Below are 22,901 nucleotides of genomic sequence, written 5' to 3'. Positions count from 1 at the left end.
TTGCTTTCACTACCGCATGTATACTTGTGCTAAATTTCAGATGTATAACCCTTCTAAGAACATCATTAGACTTAACATCAGTCGCTCTACGACCATGACCATTTCTTCGTATACTTGCAACGAAGAATAACACTGGTCAACAAAAAAAAAACATTTTTTTCTGGCCTGGACTTTTGCAGCTGTTTTAAACTAATTTCAGGGTGCTGATTCCAAATCTGATCTCAGATTTGCTTTATCACATAATTTTTATGCTATCGGCATACCCCATTTTCATTGATTTTACCCGAAATTAACTCTGTCACTTATGATTGCAAGTTGTTGCGAGTCAGTGACTGCTTTAGTGTTAAAATATGGTGCTGTATTTTTAGGACAGTGTGTTTATAAAATCATTTTATGTAGATGTCCACATTTATTTAATATTTTTCTTCTGCAGTTTTTATTGAAAATGCAATATTTTATATCTCAAAAACCTGATGTGATAGACAAAAACTGATGCCAGATTTGAAACTGATTGCCCTACGCCTTCTTTATGGCCCAGTCTCACCAGTGTCAGACCATAGAATGCATATACTGTATTGTCAGTGCCATGTTTGTTCGCATTTCCACAAATACGTGTCGTTAATGCAGACATGATTCCTTGCAAAAGGCATCTATTTGGCGTTTGAACATCTTAACACCTGTTGTATTGCACGAAAGGGTAACACCTATTCTGATTTTTCATACATGTTGCTATAGGCCGCGGAGTTACATGGCGGGCAGTGCAGCAGAATCTGTTGTGTTGTACTGTACTTTCTGTGCTGCCACCACCATGGCTCCCCACCTTCACCAACCCATGCACACACCGGCTGGGCAGCGCTTTGCGTTCTCGAAACGACGGATTAAATCCGCACAATCTCGACGTGAAAACTGCAGGTATAACAAACAACCAAAACAAATGGTCCATTAGTAATCATTTACAGCCAGCCCGTTGTCAAAAAACACCGCTTTAAATATTTCAAGTGAGTATTTTTTTTGATATAAGAAATGTTTTATGTTCTGTGAATATGTGGCTTAAAAATGTGCCAAGGTCTCAGTGGAAAGAGAATGAATGTCTCAATGGGGGCTTTAACCCTGTTCTAAAATAAGTTCATTGATTCAATTAACTGTGGGGCGGGGTGGTCTGTATCCGTGCACGGGTAGCATTCTCACGACACGCTATGTGCCATCGTGGTGGCCTTAATAGTTTAAAAGCAACACGCAAAAGAACGTGCTGAAACCACTCCGACTTTGTGCCTGATGCAACAACAGCAACAACAAAACCATCAGCAGGTCCTGAAGAAACCACCAGCCTTACTCGGTGCACTATTTAACAGGCAACGTCTTCACAGCACATACACAGGCCTCTCTATGTTCTATGGAAGAACGGCCATTTCCCGGAACGTTGCCTATTACATTTATTTTCTTTTTAAAGCCACGGTGGTTTTTGTTTGTTTGGTATTTGTCCTTGTGCACCACTGCCGATGGAGTAGCCGCCCTGGGTACTCGCTACCCAGACAGTCAGGCAAGCAACATCAGGGAAATCGGTGTGCACGATTTGCCCGTTTTATACACGATGTGTGCGTGCTGCTAGACGTCTGTGGCAAAGAAGAGCTTCATAGCTCTTCGGATTTCTCCAAGGAAATAAAAACTCTGAGAGTGTATCTGTGCTCGCTTGTATATATTCACTGTGGCCATTCTCCAGCGGACATCTGTGGAAAAAGAGCTTTATAGCCCATCGGATTAAATACATATTCTGATTATGATTAATCGATTATTTATACTGCGTATCCCATGCAGTATACGTTAGACCGCCACAGCCTAGGAGGTAGAGGAGGTAGTGGGGATACTCAGACAGAGGACGTGATGATCACAGACCAAATGCAATGTCCACACCGATACAGTATAGACGATATGGATACAAACATTACAATCGAAAAGATGACATTTTGCTTGACACTCATCTACCTATACTCGTTGGTTCTTTCGGTAAAGTCATGTAGGTATAAAATCAAATCAATCACGACGTTTCGGGCGCAACACAAGCGTCCGTCATCAGGTGTCGTTCTCTTTGCATTTCCCTTCTGCTATCTGAAAGGAATGCGCGATTTTTTGTCTCAAATGGATGAACTTTGGATGCTTAAAATAAAGTATTAATGTTAAACTTATTTCGCCCCGTACGTAGCCAATCGTGCTATTCGGAGGTGCGGGGTATGGACAACAAACAAAACACAAAAAGCAGCAAACATCTCATCGAGGTGATAAACTTGAAACTCGAGCTGGTCCAAATGGCCGTTCAATTATTTTTTGTATCTCGTCCGTCGTTCTTGTAACAACAAAGCTCCGTCAAAGCTTAAGCTGAGCAATGATGATGCTATCATCAGTAGCAGCAGGAGTAGTAACACGAGTTCAATCATCAACAGCAGCAGCAGCACCCGTAGAATCGTCATCAATATCAATATAACCAATGCAATAATAATCTTCAGACGCACCAGCGTTTGGAACATCAGAGGTACGACTTAAATCGTCATCATCATCATCAATACAGTATCGCCAGTGAAATAGGAATGATAATAATCATAATCATCAGGAGCACCAGTCAAATCAACATCAGAGGTAGCAGGGGAATCGTGGTGATTATCATCATCATCATCACGGCGGGATGGTTTTGTTCAACATGACCCCACTGAAATCGTGATCATCAATCCGTGACTTCACGATCGTCATCATCACCTCCCTCCCTTCCGCCTCCTCATCTTCCTGCGTCCACCACCACCATCGTGACGGAGGGGCAGGTTCGTCTTATGCCAGAATCTGACGCAGCGGGGCAACTTTAAAGCGACTGCAACTGCGCGCATTTGAAGTTGAAAGGCATCATCAGACGCGCGCGCGCGCGTGAACTTTGATCGCTGCGCCAAGAGCAGTCACGCGAATTCATCAAATGCCTCGCTCAGAGCCGCGTCTTGTTGTGGGCCCCATGTGCGGGCGCGTGCACGGGGTCGCGATGGCCTCGCAAGTGGTGGGACGCACCGCGGCGGCGCTTGATTAACGCCGCTGGCCACCCGAGTTCGATTCCCGCTCACGGCTCCCACGTGTGATACAGGGGCGCGTTCAAACAAAAATGTTAGCACTTATTATGGGACTATCGGTTATTTTATGGAAAAATAAGGGATAATATGCACTGTAACATGATAACAAATGTAACGTTCATAGCTTCAAAAAGTCAAAGAGTCTCCCACTCGTTCGTCGTCGTTGTCAACACGTGCCTGGAATCTTCTCCGGATGGTCTCCAGAGCCCAAACTCAGCACATGTCTCGTGGCATCGTTGCAAATTCTCAGAAGTGTTCACATTTTTTTGAAGCACCCTGTATTATAATCAATCTCCAATGCCCCCACGTACGCTCCTGGGAAATATTTTCCCTGGACAGCTCCGGCAGAAATTAAGCCGGGGATTACGTGAACTGCTCCTGGCACCTCGATTAGGCCGAGTTAAGCCTCTTATCTTGAGTATTTGGTGCGGTGTTTAATCTTCATCAGCTGCGGCCCTGCGTTCTGCTGGCCACGCTATGCTATCTGCGCGCCGCGCCATCCTTTATAAGGTGCTCGCTAACAGCACTTTCCACAACAGTCTGTTAAAGGGATCTCCTTAAACGATTGATCTTCGCGTACAAGTGCTGTTAGATAGCCAGCACCTATCGTCTCCCCACGGAAAGGATCTTTGTACTATATTTGTGTGTGTGTGTGTTGCGGGAGTGTACCGATGCATAGATGAATGCACAGGCTGCCCCTAATGGTATATTACCCGTGTTTAAATCACAACGGCTGCATGCGATAGTTCTACGCACTCTACAGCTACACACACACACACGCGTACACTCGGTATGTACCTGCGCAGATCTCCTATGATACTCATATCGAGCTTTGGTGCAACACGCATCGTTGTCGAGACTTTTCATTCGTGACATAATCGGACTTGACATCGGTCACGATCGTCTATAATGATCGACTGCTGATGGGACCTGTTTCCTATTGACGACACGAACAAGCGAATCACCAACGGTGCGTTAACCACGTAAAACCTCGCCATACGGGGGCAGCGAACAGAGCTGATGGTCTTCCAATCATCATCATCATCATCGTCGTGATCGAAAGAGGCGTTTATGACATTTTATGACATTCCAGAGCGCAAATGCTCCAGCGCACGGATTGCCACTCACTACACTCACCACCACTCACCACCACTCACCACCGCTCACCACTCACCACCACTCACCACCACTCACCACCGCTCACCACCACTAACCACCACTCACCATCACCACCACTCACCACCACTCACCACCACTCACCACCGCTCACCACCACTCACCACCCACTCACCACCACTCACCATCACCACGTCCTGTCCCAGCTGGAGCCTGCCGCCCTGGTGACCACCACTCACCACCACCACCACTCACCACCACTCACCACCACCACCACCACTCACCACTGTTGGTTGTTGGTTGTTTGACTTGCATCCCATTGGGATTTTTGCACACAGCGTTGGTGTACGGTGTTTTTTCTACAATATTTTGCTGTCTTTTCTTGGATTTTCTGTTTGCACTCAGTCACATATTCACTTTAAGATGTTTTTTTGTTCATGTTTTCTGTTTGTTGCGGTTGCACCCGATTCAAGAGCCGAATGGCTCACAGGGCTATACCTAATCAATGAACTTGAACTATCACCACCACCACCACTCATTGCAGTCGGCAGTGGTTAACAAGAACCGATGCATACAGCCAGGGGAGTGAACATCGCTAGTGCAGCTGCTGAGTGCTCTGTGTGCGCGCTCACACAACTCTGCATCGCTCCAGGGCCTCCCCTAGGGTCGACTCAGCCTCAATTGAGTAACCTGGTGCGGTGGGTAAAAAACATCGCCACGAGGGAGACAAAGGCGGCCGGGCGTGGTGCTGGCCACTCACCCCCCTCGTGTTTTGTGCCGGCTAAACGGGGGAGGGGGGGGGCTTTGTCTTGTGACGGAACTCGACAATGCACAGCACAGAAAACGTCGCGTGGCAGTTAGCAGCGTTACGCTCTTAAAAAAAAACGATAGTTCGAGATCTTTCGAATAACGGAATTTAAACACTGCCCATCATACGGGACTCGCCTACTGGTGCAAGTGTAAGGCGTCGTGTTACAGCGGCGGTGGTCAAATCGTGGGGGGGGGGGCGTTCCCCTATAGGGGGGCATCACAACAGCCTTGTCAGGGGGGAGGGAGGGCAAGGGAGTCACGGCATGGATACCGTGCAGAATAAAAAAAAGCAGACAACGTTATTGCAACGTTACGGAAACAAGTGGCTTTCTAACACCGCATGTCGATTAGAGGCCATGCGGTGCACTGTATCTCTCTGGATTACAATTATCGATGGGGCTTTTTTTCTCCTTCATATTAATTACCAGGGGGGAAAATAGGAATAGGCGTTACCCCGTCTGGCAATAAAATATATATATGTGTTGTGGCCTTAGTAACCTTGTTATTGTTTTGAGGGCGTTGGGACCGGTGGGTTACAGGATACAGAGAGGCAGCGTTATTGACAAATGCGGGGCTGCTGGAGTGACCATTCTTATTTGATTACTGACCATCTGTAGATTTAGTACCGGCCAAAAGTCTGCTTAACACTGACCATTTTCTGTTGTCACGAAGCGTTACGATAGTACGTCAACGTCGTCGATACAAGTTTCCCTCGCTCTATGCGGGCTCCATGCGTGCGCTTTCGCGTAAATGCGGCAGGCTAACCTATGACTCGACCCAAAATTCGCTATGTGCGTACTCTTAGGTTTTTTTCGGTAAAGTCACGTAGGTAAAAAATAAAATTAAAATTAATAAAAGTAAAATTAATTGATACAGCAATCGTGCTGTGACGGTTCCACCTGAAGACGGAAGCTTGTATTGCCTCCGAAACGTCGTGATTTTTATTTTATTTTTATTAATTTTATTTTTTACCTACGTGACTTTACAGAAAAAAAACCTAAGAGTATGAATCCTTTCAGTCACCAAAGTTTCAAATCTAGAATCGCTATGTGCGGTTTGAATTCACTCATATTCGGCCATTGCGATCGGACGTGGGTCAACCTTGTGTGTGCACTGTATGTGTGTACTGTGTGTGTATTGTATTTGCTACTCGGCAGGCAGATGTCTCCTCGTGCTGTTTCGTTTTGTGTGCTATTTTTTGTTTGTTTAGAACGCTTCTACGACTACTACCGCGTAAAGCGAGGGGAACGCTTTTGTTTATCCCGGTCTACCTTTAAGAATTGCTCTCGGTACACACGTTCTGATGTGTTTCCCAATTGCGACCCTCCCACAAAGATCTATCATCGCTTCGCAAACTCGTTGTGCACGTGATTTAAATCTTTTTCATTGGAAAATAATGAGTTATAACGGTCATGATGGAATCAATCAGAAAGATGGACGAGAGCGAGTCGCGGGTGCATAGTGAGAAACTAACCTTCACCGTGAAAAGCACCAAACCAATACGTTTGAAGTATTTAAGCAGTGTATGTTAGTCTAACACGTCGGCGTATGTTGCAATATGCGATATGAACGCAGTGGATTGATCTTGGCTGGCTGATGATCAACCCCTCTGCTGATTAAAGCAAACCCGATGAGAGCCGCATTAACACCTTCCGTCTGTTTAATGCCAGCGAGACCTTAGTGCAAGAGATTGACCTTGGACATTGTAAAAAATAAAAATCACAGCACTTTAAAAATAAGATGTTCTCTCAAGAGGCCAGTTGATCAATTGAAACAGAGAGAGAAAAAACCCATAATTTGTTATTTTACATCAACTGCGTCATTTACGTGATTGTATAGTCCCTTGACAGCTGTGACGTGAACGCGTGTACGCGTATGAAGGTGCGAACGTCATACATCAACCCACTTCACTGGGATTTTAAAATGCGCGCGCCAGGCTGTAAAAACACATTTACCCAAGGGAGGCAAATCATTTTCATCCGGCATCTGTTATGCAGATGAGGCAAAGTGCGTAAACGCGCACATCCGTTCGAGAATATACAGGCACCGAGCTTATAAATAAAACACCGACGTCATTTCTTTTCACAATGCGAGTTGCGTTTGAAGTCTCCCTCTCCACCCACCCACCACCACCACCTCGCACAACCCCCCATTGATCAACTGAGCCCGGCACATTCGACGCTGCTGTGCATAACGCTAATCAATGCTTTTTAGAATTTTATGCAGGAAGAAAAAGAAGACATCTCTTTTTTTTCATTCGCCAGGATCACCGACCTTCCTGGCTCTTTAATTAGACTGATTGCAATAGCTACCGGCTTGAAACATTACAGTGGGCGTGCGCGCTACCATTTAACGCCTTATCTCTTATTAGGGTGTGTCGGGGGGGACACGGTACCTCTGATACTTCTCCCACTAGGAAAAACAACAACAACAACAGCGAAATCCATTTCTCTCTCGCTCCCTGCCACCTCGTCTCCCATGCGCTCAGAGATATCCAGACCACGTGATTAGGATGGTCGGCAGTGTTTGATGTAATGGAAATAATATTAAGAGACAGAGAGAGAGAAAGAGCGCGCAGCGAGGCTTTCTACGAATTGCGTCGGTCCCTCCCACTACAAAAAAAGGCAGCAAATTTCCTGTTGGTCACTCCCAGGATGGGATTCTGTGAGCACAGGGGCGCCTCGTCAATTAGCCCGTTCTATGGGGAGCAGCTGCATTTCAAGTGGCTCCCGCATGGCAAGCGGAGGGGCTGTGGTGAGCAAATAATAATAATAATGAGAGGAAAAATAACACTTTTGCTTTTCAAAAAAAAAATGTTTGCATTGAGTTTGGGCGGCGTTTAATTGGCCACCCGTGGCAACATCGCCAAGAAATTGCTGTGCTCTTTATCGGCCCTGACAACACGGAAAAGGCTACCGCGCATTTATCCGCTTTTGTTGTTGTTGTTGTTGGTCTGAGACGTTTTTAATGCGGTTTCTATTCATAGTAAAAAAAAATTAGGGGGGGTTCAGATCGCGTGAACGAAATATCTGTGTTGCGGAACTCTCCTCCACCCGACACAGCCGAAGAGTGAAGTTGCCACGTGATGAACAAACGTGCCGAGAGGCAACTTCGTCACAACATTTGGCAACTGGGTTTGCGGGCGTTTTCGGTGATGGTTACAGCCAGCATCGTCGCAAAAAAAATGTCACCCAGTCGTGGGCCTTAACACATTTCTGCGGAAGGAGCTGGTAGGAACGTTGGGTTGCTCGGTCAATGGCCAGGGTCAACGGCGGCGTGGTGTATTCCGCAAATATGCCCGACTGTGAGGGCGGGCACAAGCCGGCGTGAGTAGGTTAAACGTTGAGTTTTATAAGGGCACCATGGGGTGACCAGCCGCACCTCTCCCACCCCCCACCCAGCCCCACCCTCCCCACCCAGCCCCTCCCCACCCTCCCCACCCAGCCCCTCCCCACCCAGCCCCTCCCTCCCCACCAAGCCCCTCCCTGCACGACGGACACAATAATCCCCTGTGGGCTGGTGTAACCAGGATGTTCCTACCAGTATAAAGAGGTGTGATTTCTTATACATTTATTAGATACTCGTTGGTCATTTCGGTAAAGTCACGTAGGTAGAAATAAAATAAAACAAATCATATCAAAATTCTTATTGGTTTTATTTTATTTAAAATCAAACCAAAATTATGATTTGTTTTATTTTATTTCAAATCAAATAAAAATTGTGATTTGTTTTATTGAATTTCCTTTCTACCTATACGTGACTTTACCGAGATAACCAAAGAGAATGGATTACTGCAGTCACGAAAGCTTCAAATCAACATTTATTAGATCCCCTAATTTGAAATCCACTGCTTGGAGGCGAGGGCGCGCACAGGGACACGTTCTCGAGTTATGTAACTGCTCACCGGGGTCTTATATCTCCAATGTTGCCCTTTCCCTCACCGCTCCACCGTGTTTCCAGGATTGGTTATCAGTCTTTTTCATGTTGCTGATGTATATGTCGAGCAAAAACAACAACTATTATTTCACACGGAAGTGGTTCGTATGTATGCATGCGTGTGTGTTGAACTTATTTCGCACCGTACGTAGCCAACCGTGATAATCGGAGGTGTGGGGGAAGGACAAAAAACGAAGCACCGCAAGCAGCTCCGAAGAAATTCGTTTCAGATTATTTAAAAGTGCATAGCACCAGTGGATTCCATACTCTTTGGTTCTTTCGGTAAAGTCACGTAGGTTTAAAATAAAATAAATCACGACGTTTCGAGCGCAACACAAGCGTCCGTCATCAGGTGGGAAAACATGATTTGCTGCTAAGGCAAGATTATGGATTCCTGCAGTCACGAAAGCTTAAAATCAACACCAGTGGATTCTTAATATCGGAAGGAAGAGCGTTCCAGACGGCCGCAGAAACGCATTTGAAAGCGCGTGATGCGGTGACCACCCCCTGTGTTCGATAATGAGCCAAAAGTCGCTGCTGTGAGGATGACCGGAGATCGAATTCTAGATTTGAAGCTTTCGTGACTGCAAGGATTCATACTCTTAGTTCTTTCGGTAATGTCACGTGACTTTACCGGAGATCAAATGATGGTTTATGCCCCTTTGACGAGATCAGCAAGGTGATGAGATGTTCACAATAAAAAAAAATTCTTGCTGTGGTTTTCCCACCTGATGATGATTGCTTGTGCTGCAATCGAAACGTCTTGATTTAATTTATTTTATTTTCTACCTACGTGACTTTACCGAAAGAACCAAAGAGTATGGATCCCTGCAGTCACGAACACTTCAAATCTAGATTAAACAATAGGTCCCAATCCTGACGCCTGTATATTTGGAGTTTGCATGTTCGTCACGTGGTAGCGTTGATTTTTCTCCGGATCCTCCGGTTTTTCCCTCCACATTTAGAAAAGTGCATTTAGCGTATTTGGATGCTGTAAATTTCGACACAATAAGCCACTACGTTGAGCTATCATTTGTGGCCAGGTCGCTTTTGAAAAAGATCTATATAGCTCAGTGGGCCTTATCTGGTAAAATACAAAATAGTTCATCGTTTATACTCATCGGTTTTTTCGGTAAAGTAGAAATAAAATACAATTTTTATAAATTAAATTAATATAAATCACGACGCTTGTGTTGCGTTCGAAACGTCGTGATTTATTTCAATTTAATTTAATTTTATTAAATTTTATTTTATTTTATTTCTACATACGTGACTTTACCGAAAAAAAACAATGAGTATAATTTCTGCAGTCACGAAAGCTTCAATTCTAGATTAGTTCATCGTTTAGTTTATCTTCTTGGTTCTTTCGGTAAAGTCACGTAGAAGGGAAGTAAGCAGCCGTCCTCAGGCGAAGAATTTCTTCGCCTGAGGACGGCTGCTTGCGTTGTGGCCGAAACGTCGTGAGAATTGTTTTATTATGTTTTATTTTTATTATTTTATTACTTCCCTTCTACGTGACTTTACCGAAAGAACCAAGAAGATGAATCCCTGCAGTCACGAAAGCTTTAAATCGAAGTTTAGTTTATCGTCCGTGTGTAATGAGTCCGAAGAGCAGCAACTATTATTTTACATTGAAGTGTTTGGGCAAGATAATTGCATCGGGAGTAACAGAGTGTATCGATGTGATGCCCTCTCCTTCATACTTCTGAATCGTGCGCCGAGTCGTTCATCGTTTCAGAGTCTTGTTCTGAATGGCCACAGTCGCACATAGCCGGAGGGTTTTTAATTTTCCATTTGTGCACAATCATCACCATCATTAAGTATCCGCGTTGTGCCATGGTTTGTGCGGATGCGGTTTAGGGTTGTGGTGGTCAGTTATCACTGGCACATGTGTTGATGCGTCAATCAATCGATTCAATGTACGGAGCTCAGGTGAGGAGCCTCAGAGAAGAGCCGATGCTCCTCCGGATCGAGAGAAGCCAGTGGAGATGGTTCGAGAATCTGGTAAGGATGCCTCCTCGCACCGCCTCGGTAGACTGCCCCTGGAACTCGAACGGGCACGTCCCACTGACTGGGCACGTCCCACTGACTGGGCACGTCCCACTGACTGGGCACGTCCCACTGACTGGGCACGTCCCACTGACTGGGCACGTCCCACTGACTGGGCACGTCCCACTGACTGGGCACGTCCCACTTGTCAAAGACCCCGAGGCCGGCGCAGGATACGCGGACCTGGGAACGCCTGGGAATTCCCCAGGAAGAGGTAGAGTCTGTGTAAAGTCGTGTATAGTAGTGTATAGTGTAGTGTAGTTGTGTATAGTGTAGTAGTGTAGCAGTGTAGCAGTGTAGCAGTGTATAGTGTAGTAGTGTATAGTGTAGTAGTGTATAGTGTAGTAGTGTATAGTGTAGTAGTGTATAGTGTAGTGTATAGTGTAATGTATAGTAGTGTATAGTGTAGTAGTGTATAGTGTAGTAGTGTATAGTGTAGTAGTGTATAGTGTAGTAGTGTATAGTGTAGTATGTTTAGTAATGTTGTGCTGGAGTCCGTCGCCAGGGAGAGAGAGGATCTGGACCGCCCTAGTCAACATCCTGCGGCCGCAACCCTCCATTTGTGATGAATGCAAAAGGTTTGTGGAGTCAACAGAATTGTAATATTCCGCACGTCCAATTAGCACGATTGGCTACGTACGGTGCGATATAATTTGAACACACATACGTACCAACAAGGCAAAGAGGGAAAAAAACCCCGTTGCAAACGACGTGGTAAAAGCGAGACAAAAATATAGATTATAGAATAAAATCACGATGCAGAATTGTGGGAATTAATCGAATTGCTGTATGTGTGTAGGGGGGGGGGTCAATCAATTGCTTGACTCGTCGTCATTAGCAGAGACCCATTGCGATGGCGTTACACGCTTTACAAAGTCTGCAGATTAATTGGGTCCTTAGAAATGAGCCTCAGTGGGTTATTGGTTCCATTCGAAGGTCATCATCATCATCAATGCATTATCCTATTCCCAGTCCCACAGCCACCATTATTTATTAAGCCCATAAGCAGATGGTGCCATTTTTGACGTCATCCTGTTTTTTTTTCGCAGGTGCCAGCTGTACCACTTCTGGGACCAATACAAATCTATTTTCAGATCGTTTCTTTCTTATGCAAATTAAAAACAAAATTGACCTTACACGATCTTAAACCTTCAACGTGGTTGTTCTTTTTTTGTCCCATTAATAATGTGGACCGAATTACGTAAGTTTTGCATCTGTAAAACGCGTAACATTTTCTTGGTTCTTTCGGTAAAGTCACGTAGAAGGGGAAAAAAACATTATTTTATTTTTATTGTATTTTATTATGTTTTATTTTTATTATTTCCCTTCTACGTGACTTTACCGAAAGAACCAAGAAGATGAATCCCTGCAGCCACGATAGCTTTAAATCGAAATTTAAAGGGGGCTTCGTCCACCTCTGATCATGCCCTCTTGATGTGCAATTTCCTGAAGTTCTCACATTTCCTTTAATGGACACGAGAGCGGTCATTGCGGCGTGCCTCTATAAAGCACGTGCGCGCGCTGCCGTGTATGTATTTGCAATCGCAGCGTCCGCCACGTGCAGCGGGCCTTGCGCGGGTTAACAAGGATGATCTGTGCGGTGGCATGATGGGTTATACACCTCTTCAGAGGAAGCCCCCTTTGTTGTAGATGTCGTGTCAATTCTGACACGGGGCCGTGCAGAGCGATACATCCAATTCAATTAGTATATCGAACAGGTTACATCCCTTTTGTCAATCTGCAGTGTGCATGGTCCGGATGTCTTGTGACCCGTCCCTCCCCCCTATTTCATCCTTTAAGACTTAATGTTTTTTTGTTCAAGTAAGATTTATTTAAAATAGAAATTAATACGCAAAGGAAACAGATATGTTAAGGGTGAATTAATTGGGTGGGGGGGGGGTCACGAGACACTTGGACCACCCTGTACAGCTAGTTGAAGGCGTCCTTGGTCAGTGTGGGTTGGAGATTGCGGGGATGGAGTAGAGGGGGGGGGGGTCGGGACTGGCTCAGATGAAGCATCAATCGCCACTGGTTTGAGCCGCGGCCCGGAATCAAGCTCGGTTTTGCCGAGTTGTTCGGTGTTATACCGCCGAGCGCTGACCAGCGCAACCACTGCTGCACAATAATCGCTTAAGGTTTTGCAAATATATATATATTTTTTTATAATAAAGCTAATGAAATACATCGCTTTCCGATTCTGACATGGCACAGTGCTTGTGCTCGTGGAGATGTAGGCTTTCGCGGACATTATAATTCATGAAAAAAATATTTTTGGATTAGATCGCGTAAGTATAAATGTGTCGTGAACCCGCCGCCACCCGACGCAGCCAAGGATTACTGGTTGGCTGTGTCGGGCGGTGGTGGGTTAACGACACAAACAAAACCTTCTTGATGGAAGATGGTTTAGCATTTATTTATTTAATGAGAATGTGGGGGAGGGAGAAAAAAAAAACCTCAAACACGTACTGCGAATATATCTTCATTTTTTTTACAAGAGTTTGCAGGGCGAATCTAAAACCCACTGGACAAATGCTGAGTAAAGGGTGATAACAAGCTAGGCGGGAGAGAGAGAGGGCGTTAATTGGAATAGGCATTAGAATATTCTCTCTCTCTCTCTCCGCGGGCTGATTATAAGCGAGTGGCTCACAAAGGCCTCTTCAATTTGGGGAAGAACACAGCCCAGGGACTGACCTCCCATGGGAATGCGTGAGCGATCAGAAGCCAGGGAGAGAAGAGGTGGTTGCGGTGGATGGAGCGGTGGGGAGGGGCATATACAGCGATGGTGGTGTGCATGTTGACGGAGATTTGCATGGTGACGGGTTGACGGTGATGTAAACATTTGTTTTTCTTCTTGGTTCTTTCGGTAAAGTCACGTAGAAGGAAAATAATAAAATAAAAAAAATAAAACACAATATAATAATATTATATAATAAAATAATATAAAAAAAATTTCTATTATATTATTTTATTATGCAGAACTTTTTATTATTTTATTATTTTCCTTCTACGTGACTTTACCGAAATAACCAAGAGGATGAATCCCTGCAGTCACGAAAGCTTTAAATCGAAAATTAAACATTTCTTATCTGCTGCTTCTTTCCTCGCATCCCTCGACTTTTAAATTCCCTCCCATCCATCCTCTTTTTTGTCCAGGTGCGTATGTCACCGTCCTCCGATGGATGGTCTAGATAAGTGTTCTTCACTCATTTTCAGAGGGGGCCACTTTCGCCGATAAGACATCCGTGTGAGGGCAAGGGGTGTGTATGTATTTTGAACTTCTTTCGCACCGTACGTAACCAACCGTGCTAATAGGAGGTCCGGGTTATTTTCACATGTTGTGTATTGTCGGGGGCCGCACTAAAGGCCACCAGAGGCTGCCAGTGGCCTTGCGATTAAGGACACTGGTGGAAATGGAAGCCTCCCCAAACCGCTGCCACCTCTCACGATGCTGAGAGTAGTAACCCACCTTGCACCACCTAACGCAGGAACAACAACCCTGGGTGGTTGGATGGGTGAGTGGCTGGATGGGTAGGTTGGTTGGTGGGTAGGTTGGTCGGTGGGTATGTATTTGGGTGGGTGGGTAAATGGGTAGGAGGGTCGATGCATGCATAGGTAAGTAGGTAGGTGGGTAATTGGGTAGGTGAGTAAATAGGTGGGTGCCTGAGATGGTAGATAGGCATGTAAATACGTAAATGGGTGAGTTTGTAAGTGGGTAGGTGGTGTTCTTGCTTATTAGGTAGACACAGTTATTCATTTTAATATCCAGGTGAGACAATTTAGGCACATCAATGACTGCGTTAACTCGTAGCTATTACACATTCAACAGTGCTTCTTCTTATTGCTGGCTACTTGGCGTGCGATTTTATTGGGGGTGGGGAATGTGTGGCCTTTATTCAGCAACCGTGATTTAAAAATAGCGAATTCAGTTTCCGGCACCGAATGTGTGATGTCACTCCCATATCGGGTGCAGCGACCAGCAAACCTCCATAATTCATTGATGCCCTTTCTAGGGCACTTTGTCTTCGCGTCTAAGACGCCGGGGTGGCAAATGTTACTCGTTAACGTGACCTCTGTCCGCGCTCAGTGGCAGAAGCCGTTTCACTTCTGGCCAATTAATCTTTATAATACAAAGAGGAGTCACGTGACATTAATAGGCATATATATATACAGTAGTAATATATTAAGAAACCCAGCCCTGGTTAGTCATCTATAGTGTATAGACCAATGGTAGATAAAACACATATTTCGATTTAAAGCTTTCGTGACTGCAGGGATTCATCTTCTTGGTTCTTTCGGTAAAGTCACGTAGAATGGAAATAATAAAATAATAAAAATAAAACATATTATGTTTTATTTTTATTCTTTTATTATTATTTGAAATAAAACATATTATGTTTTATTTTTAAATCTTTTATATTAAGTTCGCGTGCTTGCTTGCTTGCTTGCGTGCTTGCTTGCTTGCTTAGGACCGTGCAAATCTTTCGCTCGTTTTTTAACCCACTTCCCGTGATCCAATCGAGCTGACATTTTCCACACAGACTCGTTGTGCCAGACAATTATTGTTCGTGAAAAAAAATCCCAAAATGTTACACTTTTTAGGCAAAAAAAACATATTTTACATATATTCAAATAGAACTCATTCTTGGCTTTGGCTGAACGTCACAATATAAGAGCCCAGAGCGTAACCCCTCCACAGGCCGTGGCGGAGTAGCGCAGTTGGTAGCGCCCTCGCTTCCCATGCCAAAGGTCGCGGGATCGATCCCCGCGTCCTCCACAGGCGAATATATTTTTAAATCCTTTATATTAAGTTCGCTTGCTTGCTTAGGACCGTGCAAATCTTTCGCTCGTTTTTTAACCCACTTCCCGTGATCCAATCGAGCTGACATTTTCCACACAGACTCGTTGTGTGTGACAATTAATTTTCGTGAAAAAAAAATCCAAAATGTTACACTGTTTAGGGAAAACAAATTAAATATTTAATTACCAATTGCTTAATGGTGGCAGACAATCATCTGACGCATAGGTGGCAGCCATCTCAAGCCAGAGGACGAGAGGACTCTAGCCGCCACGCATATAAAGGATTTATAGTGAAAAACTTTGTTTTTACGGGTTTACTTGTTAAATCCTTTATATTAAGTTCGCTTGCTTGCTTGCTTGCGTGCTTGCGTGCTTGCTTGCTTGCTTACGACCGTGCAAATCTTTCGGTCGTTTTTTAACCCACTTCCCGTGATCCAATCGAGCTGACATTTTCCACACAGACTCGTTGTGCGAGACAATTAATGTTCGTGAAAAAAAATTCCCAGAATTTTACACTGTTTAGGGAAAACAAATTAAATATTTAATTACCAATTGCTTAATACTGGCAGACACTCATCTGACCCATAGGTGGCAGCCATCTCAAGCCAGAGGACGAGAAGACTCTAGCCGCCACGCATATAAAGGATTTATAGTGAAAAACTTTGTTTTTACGGGTTTACTTGTTATTCTTTTATTATTTCCCTTCTACGTGACTTTACCGAAATAACCAAGACAACCAATATTGTTAGCGAGCACCGGTTAAGGCCAGCACAACACATGGGAGGCTGATCAGGAGGCGAGCACATCTCATCGTTACCGCACTCTCGATGGCAATTATCACGGCTGGCCCAGGTGCTCATATTTAGGCTGACTTGACCTTGGGATGTAACCCAGGCCAGGGTTCGATGCCGCGTCCGCTGGTGGTGTCTGTCGGGTTATCAAGATCACAGAGGCGCATTCATGCAGCGCCATCACGGTTGGCACCGATCTGAAATAATCGCGGAGCGCGCACGCAGAACTGCATTTTCCAGTTCTTCAAAAGCGAGCTCGGGGAGTTTGCGGGGCGCTGTGTGGATGGGGTGTCAAGGTGAAACGCGCTGATTGATGATGATTACGATATGGCCTATTTATAGTCGCTTTCGTTGTCATTGTTCACCTACTGTATGCTGAGCGTAAGGATAGAAGAACGTACGTCGCCGTATCTTGAAAACAAAGCACTGGGATTTAAAACATGCAAACTCACCTGCGTTACAATCAGTGTTCATTATACATGTGTCGTATATTTCTGGGATTGAACGATTCCCTCCCACCGGCAAGCAAATTAATTGTCGCTATTTGATTTAAGAGTCTATATTCTTTCCTATGCCATACAGGAATGAATGGTCGCATGCCTAGTGGTTGCAGAGGTCACGTGAACCCATGACGTGTAGTGTAGCAACAGTCGGAGACGAGGTAGTTGCAGGAGGCATCTTTAGATTTGAAGCTTTCGTGACTGCAAGGATTCATTTAACTACACTTATTTGGCCAATCTTATTTGACAGACAACTATTACAGGTTTACCATGTTTAGTTGTTTTCTCCTTTTCACAGGTTGAGTCACAAACCGTACCTCTCCATAACAAAGGCTCACCCTCTTAAGCCTTACCTTACCATATGAATAAAAAGTGTGCTGTACTTGGCCCTTCCCCCTTCTCCAACCATTATATAAACGGAGTGGTAGCTCCTGCAATCTCTCATTTACTTGATACAGCTGTCGTGGCTGTGACGGTTCCACCTGTTCTGATGATATGATGCTGACAGCACAATCAGGATAATATGTGGGATGGGGATGGAACATTTTCAAAATTTTAGTTAATGAAAAATACAAGAGAAAACGAAATGTTTGTTAATAGCACCAAACTGCATACGTTTTTATGTGTTTTTGACATTGGTCATAAATCAGGTTATATCGTGATGTATTTATAATACAGCTGTGCAATGTTGATCAGCACTCCAGTGCATTGGCTCTGACATGAGTGCTTCCAAATCTCTTTTATTTTATGATGTTTCCTTTATGCCCCACTGTTATGCAGTTTCCAAGGACGGAATATCTAATTTTGGGAAATTATACCGCCCATCATTTCCTCTTTATCAGCCTCTGCAATTTGCTATGTTTTTTTTTACTTTTTTTGTCTATTTTAAAAAATAAACCTGCATGTTTTTATTCAGATATATGAAGGATAAACGGGTGTGCTTCGGAGTGTGGGTCTTTCGAACAGATTCTCAAACAAACTTCGTGATGAAGTGTTACTGTTTTTCTGTGTTCAATTCCAAAGAAATGTATATCCTATTAATCTGATGCAAAGGATCGAAACCCTTTGAGAGGATATTAACCGAGGGGATGGAGTGATGAGACCAGTTCGTGCGCAGTTGCTATGTGGATGATTATATAATAGGATCATGAGAGGCTTGGAAAGGCCTTCATTCAGCAGTGGACTGACCATGGCTGCTGATGATAATGATGATGGATCTTATTCAAGTCTATCACCAAATCGTCTAGGATGCGCGCAATCTCGTAAGATCTTGAATCCCAAGCCGGTTATTGCCTGGATAGTGCATAACATGTGTAATAGGCTTCGTGGAAACGTGGTGGGGAGCAGAGGACAGCGCCCACGTCTATGCTTTCACCAATCCACACTGACCAGCATGGTGAAGTGTGGTTAATTAACCTCCACAAATCGCAATGGCACATGGAGGCCCTGATTCAGGAGTGGTTTTACAAAAGGGCTGTGTAGTCCATAACAGAGTTTTGTTGGGTGAGATGGCGTAAATATAAATGTGTCGTTAAAACCCGCCACCACCTGACAGCCAATTAGTAAGGTTTGTCACTTAAACAAAACATGCCAATTCGTTACTAGTACAGCACACCAGTGTGTTGGAGAATAAACCTACATCTTTTTTTTTTATTACCGTACTAATAACAAATTGGCATGTTTTGTTTACGTGACAAACCTTACTAATTGGCTGTGTCGGGTGGTGGTGGGTTTAACGACACATTTATATTTATGCAATCTAACCCACAACAACCTATACTATGGATAATATTGTTCGTGAAAGCCTACGTGTTAAACGGACTCTGTAATCTAACTTAAAACCTTAACTATTGTGGGGTTACTTTTTGATTTAAAGCTTTCGTGACTGCAGGGATTAATATTCTTGGTTCACGTACGTGACTTTACCGAAAGAACCAAGAATATAATATCGTGGGGTTATTTTGCCAGGAGCAGTTACAACCAACCTCATTTGCATGAACGTCATGAATATTATAATTATATGAAGGTTATTAATTCTATTCAATGTTAGTGAATACATTTTCTTTTTGTGTGTTCTCGTGGCTATAGTGTTCGTATGATATGTAGTCATTTTTTTTTACAATTCAGAAAACTGTATATGGTACAGCTCAGCAGAGGTTTAACCCCCTTTTGTTACCAACTTATTTTTACGCGTAAAATTATGTCTTTACGTAATTAAAAAGATCTCTGTGAATCTACTCCTGATAAAGGCTTTCCCACACTGCCAATCATGGGGGTTGTTTGACCATACTTTACTATTTTGGCCATTGCAGGTTGCGGAAGATCGGTGCTCATGATCAGTTCAAATATCACTAGCCACTGATGTGAACTTCAGCCAAGAAACCAACTCAGTTCGCTGGCTCCAAACAGCGCAATCTCTTACTCCCCCAGTAATATTTAGATTTGTCATTGAAACTTTTACGTGTCGGTACGTCAGAACGAGATAATGTTTGCTGAGATGATGACCACCGTGGAGATGAGATGAGCTCACGTGCAGCAGTGAGAGGGATGGTGGCATCACTTGGCCATGAGGGATGATGATGGTATGGGGAGATCTTCAATCAGCAAGTGGATCGCCCGTGGCTTATGACATTACCAACCGTTGCAGAGGCACACGGCTCAAATCTAACGACCGACATAATGAATACTGCAGGTATATCAATCAGAAATATGGTTTCATGGCCCAAATATGTCAAAAATAAAAAAATTCAACCTGAAAATTACTCCATTGGTTTCCAGTACGTACTGTGTACCATATATAGCAACCATCGCCCCCTACTGACAAAATGTGACAAGGGCCGTCCTGAAAAAAGAGCCGTGAGACTTCGTGAGCCTTTCCCGACTAAACAAGCGAAATCATGACTCCTATTATAATTTGTTTGTGTATGCATTCGTGCACGTGTGTTCAGGTGAAATTGATTTGTGGTGCAGGAGAGAAATGGATGTTAGCACTATCTTTTTTTTGTACTGCATTTTGTGGTTAATGCAGACATGAATCCTTCTAAAAAGGTTTGTTTTGTTGCTAGAAAAAAAGGGGAAAACCCCTATTATTATATTTTGGTACTGGCAAAGGAGGTATAATGATACTGGTAGTAACCTCCTGGTTCCACCAGCCCACAGGGGATTATTGTGTCCGTCCGTCCGTCGTGCATCCAAAAATGGGAGGGGTGGGGCTAGGTGGAAAGGGAAGGGTGGGGAGGGGCTGGGTGGGGAGGGAGGGGCTGGGCGGGGAGGGTGGGTGGGTGGGGCTGGGTGGGGAGGGGATGGTGGGGAGGGGCTGGGTGGGGAGGGAGGGGCTGGGTGGGTGGGGAGGGTGGGGCTGGGTGAGGAGGGGAGGGTGGGGAGGGGCTGGGTGGGGAGGGAGGGGCTGGGTGGGGAGGGTGGGGCTGGGTGGAGAGGGGAGGGGAGGGTGGGGAGGGGCTGGGTGGGGAGGGTGGGGAGGTGCTGGGTGGGGCTGGGCGGGGGTGGGAGGGGTGGGGCTGGGTGGGGGGTGGGGAGGGGGTGGGGCTGGGTGGGGAGGGGGTGGGGCTGGGTGGGGAGGGGATGGTCACCCCGTGGTGCCCTTATATCAACGTTTAACCTACTAATGCCGGCTTGTGCCCGCCCTCACAGTCGGGCATTTTTAAATCCTTTATATTAAGTTCGCTTGCTTGCTTGCGTGCTTGCTTGCTTGCGTGCTTGCTTGCTTGCGTGCTTGCTTGCTTGCGTGCTTGCTTGCTTGCGTGCTTGCTTGCTTGCGTGCTTGCTTGCTTGCGTGCTTGCTTGCTTGCGTGCTTGCTTGCTTGCGTGCTTGCTTGCTTGCGTGCTTGCTTGCTTGCGTGCTTGCTTGCTTGCGTGCTTGCTTGCTTAGGACCGTGCAAATCTTTCGCTCGTTTTTTAACCCACTTCCCGTGATCCAATCGAGCTGACATTTTGCACACAGACTCGTTGTGCGTGACAATTTATTTTCGTGAAAAAAATTCCTAAATTTTCCACTTTTTAGGAAAAATTTTTTTTCTTATTTTTGCAATCGCAAACAAAATGGTTTGCGTTTTGACCGGTCGGTAACACGATTGCGTTATGTTGTTAGTTATATGAGGTATGGTTAGCTCTTGTTGTAGTGTGCGGGGGATTAGCTCAGATGGTAGAGCGCTCGCTTAGCATGCGAGAGGTAACGGGATCGATGCCCGTATCTTCCAAAAGCCAATAATTTTAAATACTTTATATTACGTTCACTTGCTTGCTTACGACCTTGCAAATGTTTCGGTCGTTTTTTAACCCACTTCCCGTGATCCAATCGAGCTGACATTTTGCACACAGACTCGTTGTGCGTGACAATTTATTTTCGTGAAAAAATGTTTCCAAAATTTTACACTTTTTAGAAGAAAAAAAATTGTATTTAATTTCCAATTGCTTAATGGTGGCAGGCAATCATCTGACCCATAGGTGGCAGCCATCTCAAGCCAGAGGACGAGAGGACTCTAGCCGCCACGCATATAAAGGATTTATAGTGAATAGACCACGCCGCCGTTGACCCTGGCCAACGTTCCTACCAGCTCCCTCCGCAGGGAATGTGTTGTAACAGCAGGAGCGTCAAAGAAGCCGTCTACCGCGTGTTCCCTTCGCACCGGTAGAAGAATCTACCGATCCCGGCAGATCCACCAGGACCACGCCCCCCACGTCGTGCCGCGTGACCCCCGGAACTAATTCGGGTTTCTCTTTCCTGGGTCACGCCGGGGTTGAGCGAGCGAGCGAGAAGGTCGGACATCATGCAGGGCTTGTGTCGCCAGGTCGCGCCTCGCTTCGCACAGGTGCGTGCCACGCTCGAGGGTTGGGGAGCTCCACACGAAGCTGCGGTACCTCGGGCCCGGCACTAGCCCAGGCCTCGTGTGCCTGGCCGAGCGCCGTCCGAGGCCGTTCAAGGCTGTGCCCTAGAGCGCTTAGGCGAGGGCCTCCTTGGGCTATGTAGGGCGCCATTGATGACCAATGACGAACGTTGGTGAATGGCATCGCTACGTTGATGACCAGAGATGAGAGTTGGTAATGCCATCGCTAAGTTGATGACCAGGGATGAGAGTTGGTAATGCCATCGCTAAGTTGATGATCAGTGATGAGAATTGGTGAATGCCATCGCTAAGTTGATGATCAGTGATGAGAGTTGGTGAATGCCATCGCTAAGTTGATGATCAGTGATGAGAGTTGGTGAATGCCATCGCTAAGTTGATGACCAGGAATGAGAGTTGGTAATGCCATCGCTAAGTTGATGACCAGGGATGAGAATTGGTGAATGCCATCGCTAAGTTGATGATCAGTGATGAGAGTTGGTGAATGCCATCGCTAAGTTGATGACCAGGGATGAGAATTGGTGAATGCCATCGCCCAGTTGATGACCAGTGATGAGAGTTGGTGAATGCCATCGCTAAGTTGATGACCAGTGATGAGAATTGGTGAATGCCATCGCTAAGTTTATGACCAGTGACGAGAGTTGGTGAATGCCATCGCTAAGTTGATGACCAGTGATGAGAATTGGTGAATGCCATCGCTAAGTTGATGATCAGTGATGAGAGTTGGTGAATGCCATCGCTAAGTTGATGACCAGAGATGAGAGTTGGTAATGCCATCGCTAAGTTGATGATCAGTGATGAGAGTTGGTGAATGCCATCGCTAAGTTGATGACCAGGGATGAGAGTTGGTAATGCCATCGCTAAGTTGATGACCAGTGATGAGAATTGGTGAATGCCATCGCTAAGTTGATGACCAGTGACGAGAGCTGGTGAATG

The 22,901-nt window shown here is 45.2% G+C and overlaps 1 protein-coding gene and 1 non-coding gene across 5 annotated transcripts in view; both read left to right on the top strand.

Annotated features, from left to right (window-relative positions):
* Positions 1–22,901, top strand: part of DLD (dihydrolipoamide dehydrogenase) — a 47,840-nt gene that overhangs the window by 722 nt on the left and 24,217 nt on the right. The window contains exon 1 of one of the 4 annotated variants that reach the window (XM_078871486.1): positions 21,578–21,932. The exons of the other annotated variants lie outside the window; for them this stretch is intronic. Within the exon in view, the coding sequence (XP_078727612.1) occupies positions 21,891–21,932 (42 nt within the window). The 5' untranslated portion in view covers positions 21,578–21,890. Of the gene's footprint in view, positions 1–21,577; positions 21,933–22,901 lie in introns of those variants that run through there. 4 annotated transcript variants of the gene reach the window in all.
* On the top strand, positions 21,248–21,320 carry TRNAA-AGC (transfer RNA alanine (anticodon AGC)). The gene has a single exon. It is a non-coding gene; the product is annotated as a tRNA-Ala (tRNA).

Source organism: Lampetra fluviatilis, chromosome 32 (assembly GCF_964198595.1).
Source record: "Lampetra fluviatilis chromosome 32, kcLamFluv1.1, whole genome shotgun sequence".
Taxonomy (NCBI): Eukaryota; Metazoa; Chordata; class Hyperoartia; order Petromyzontiformes; family Petromyzontidae; genus Lampetra; species Lampetra fluviatilis.
This window is presented reverse-complemented; position numbering and strand designations above follow the sequence as displayed.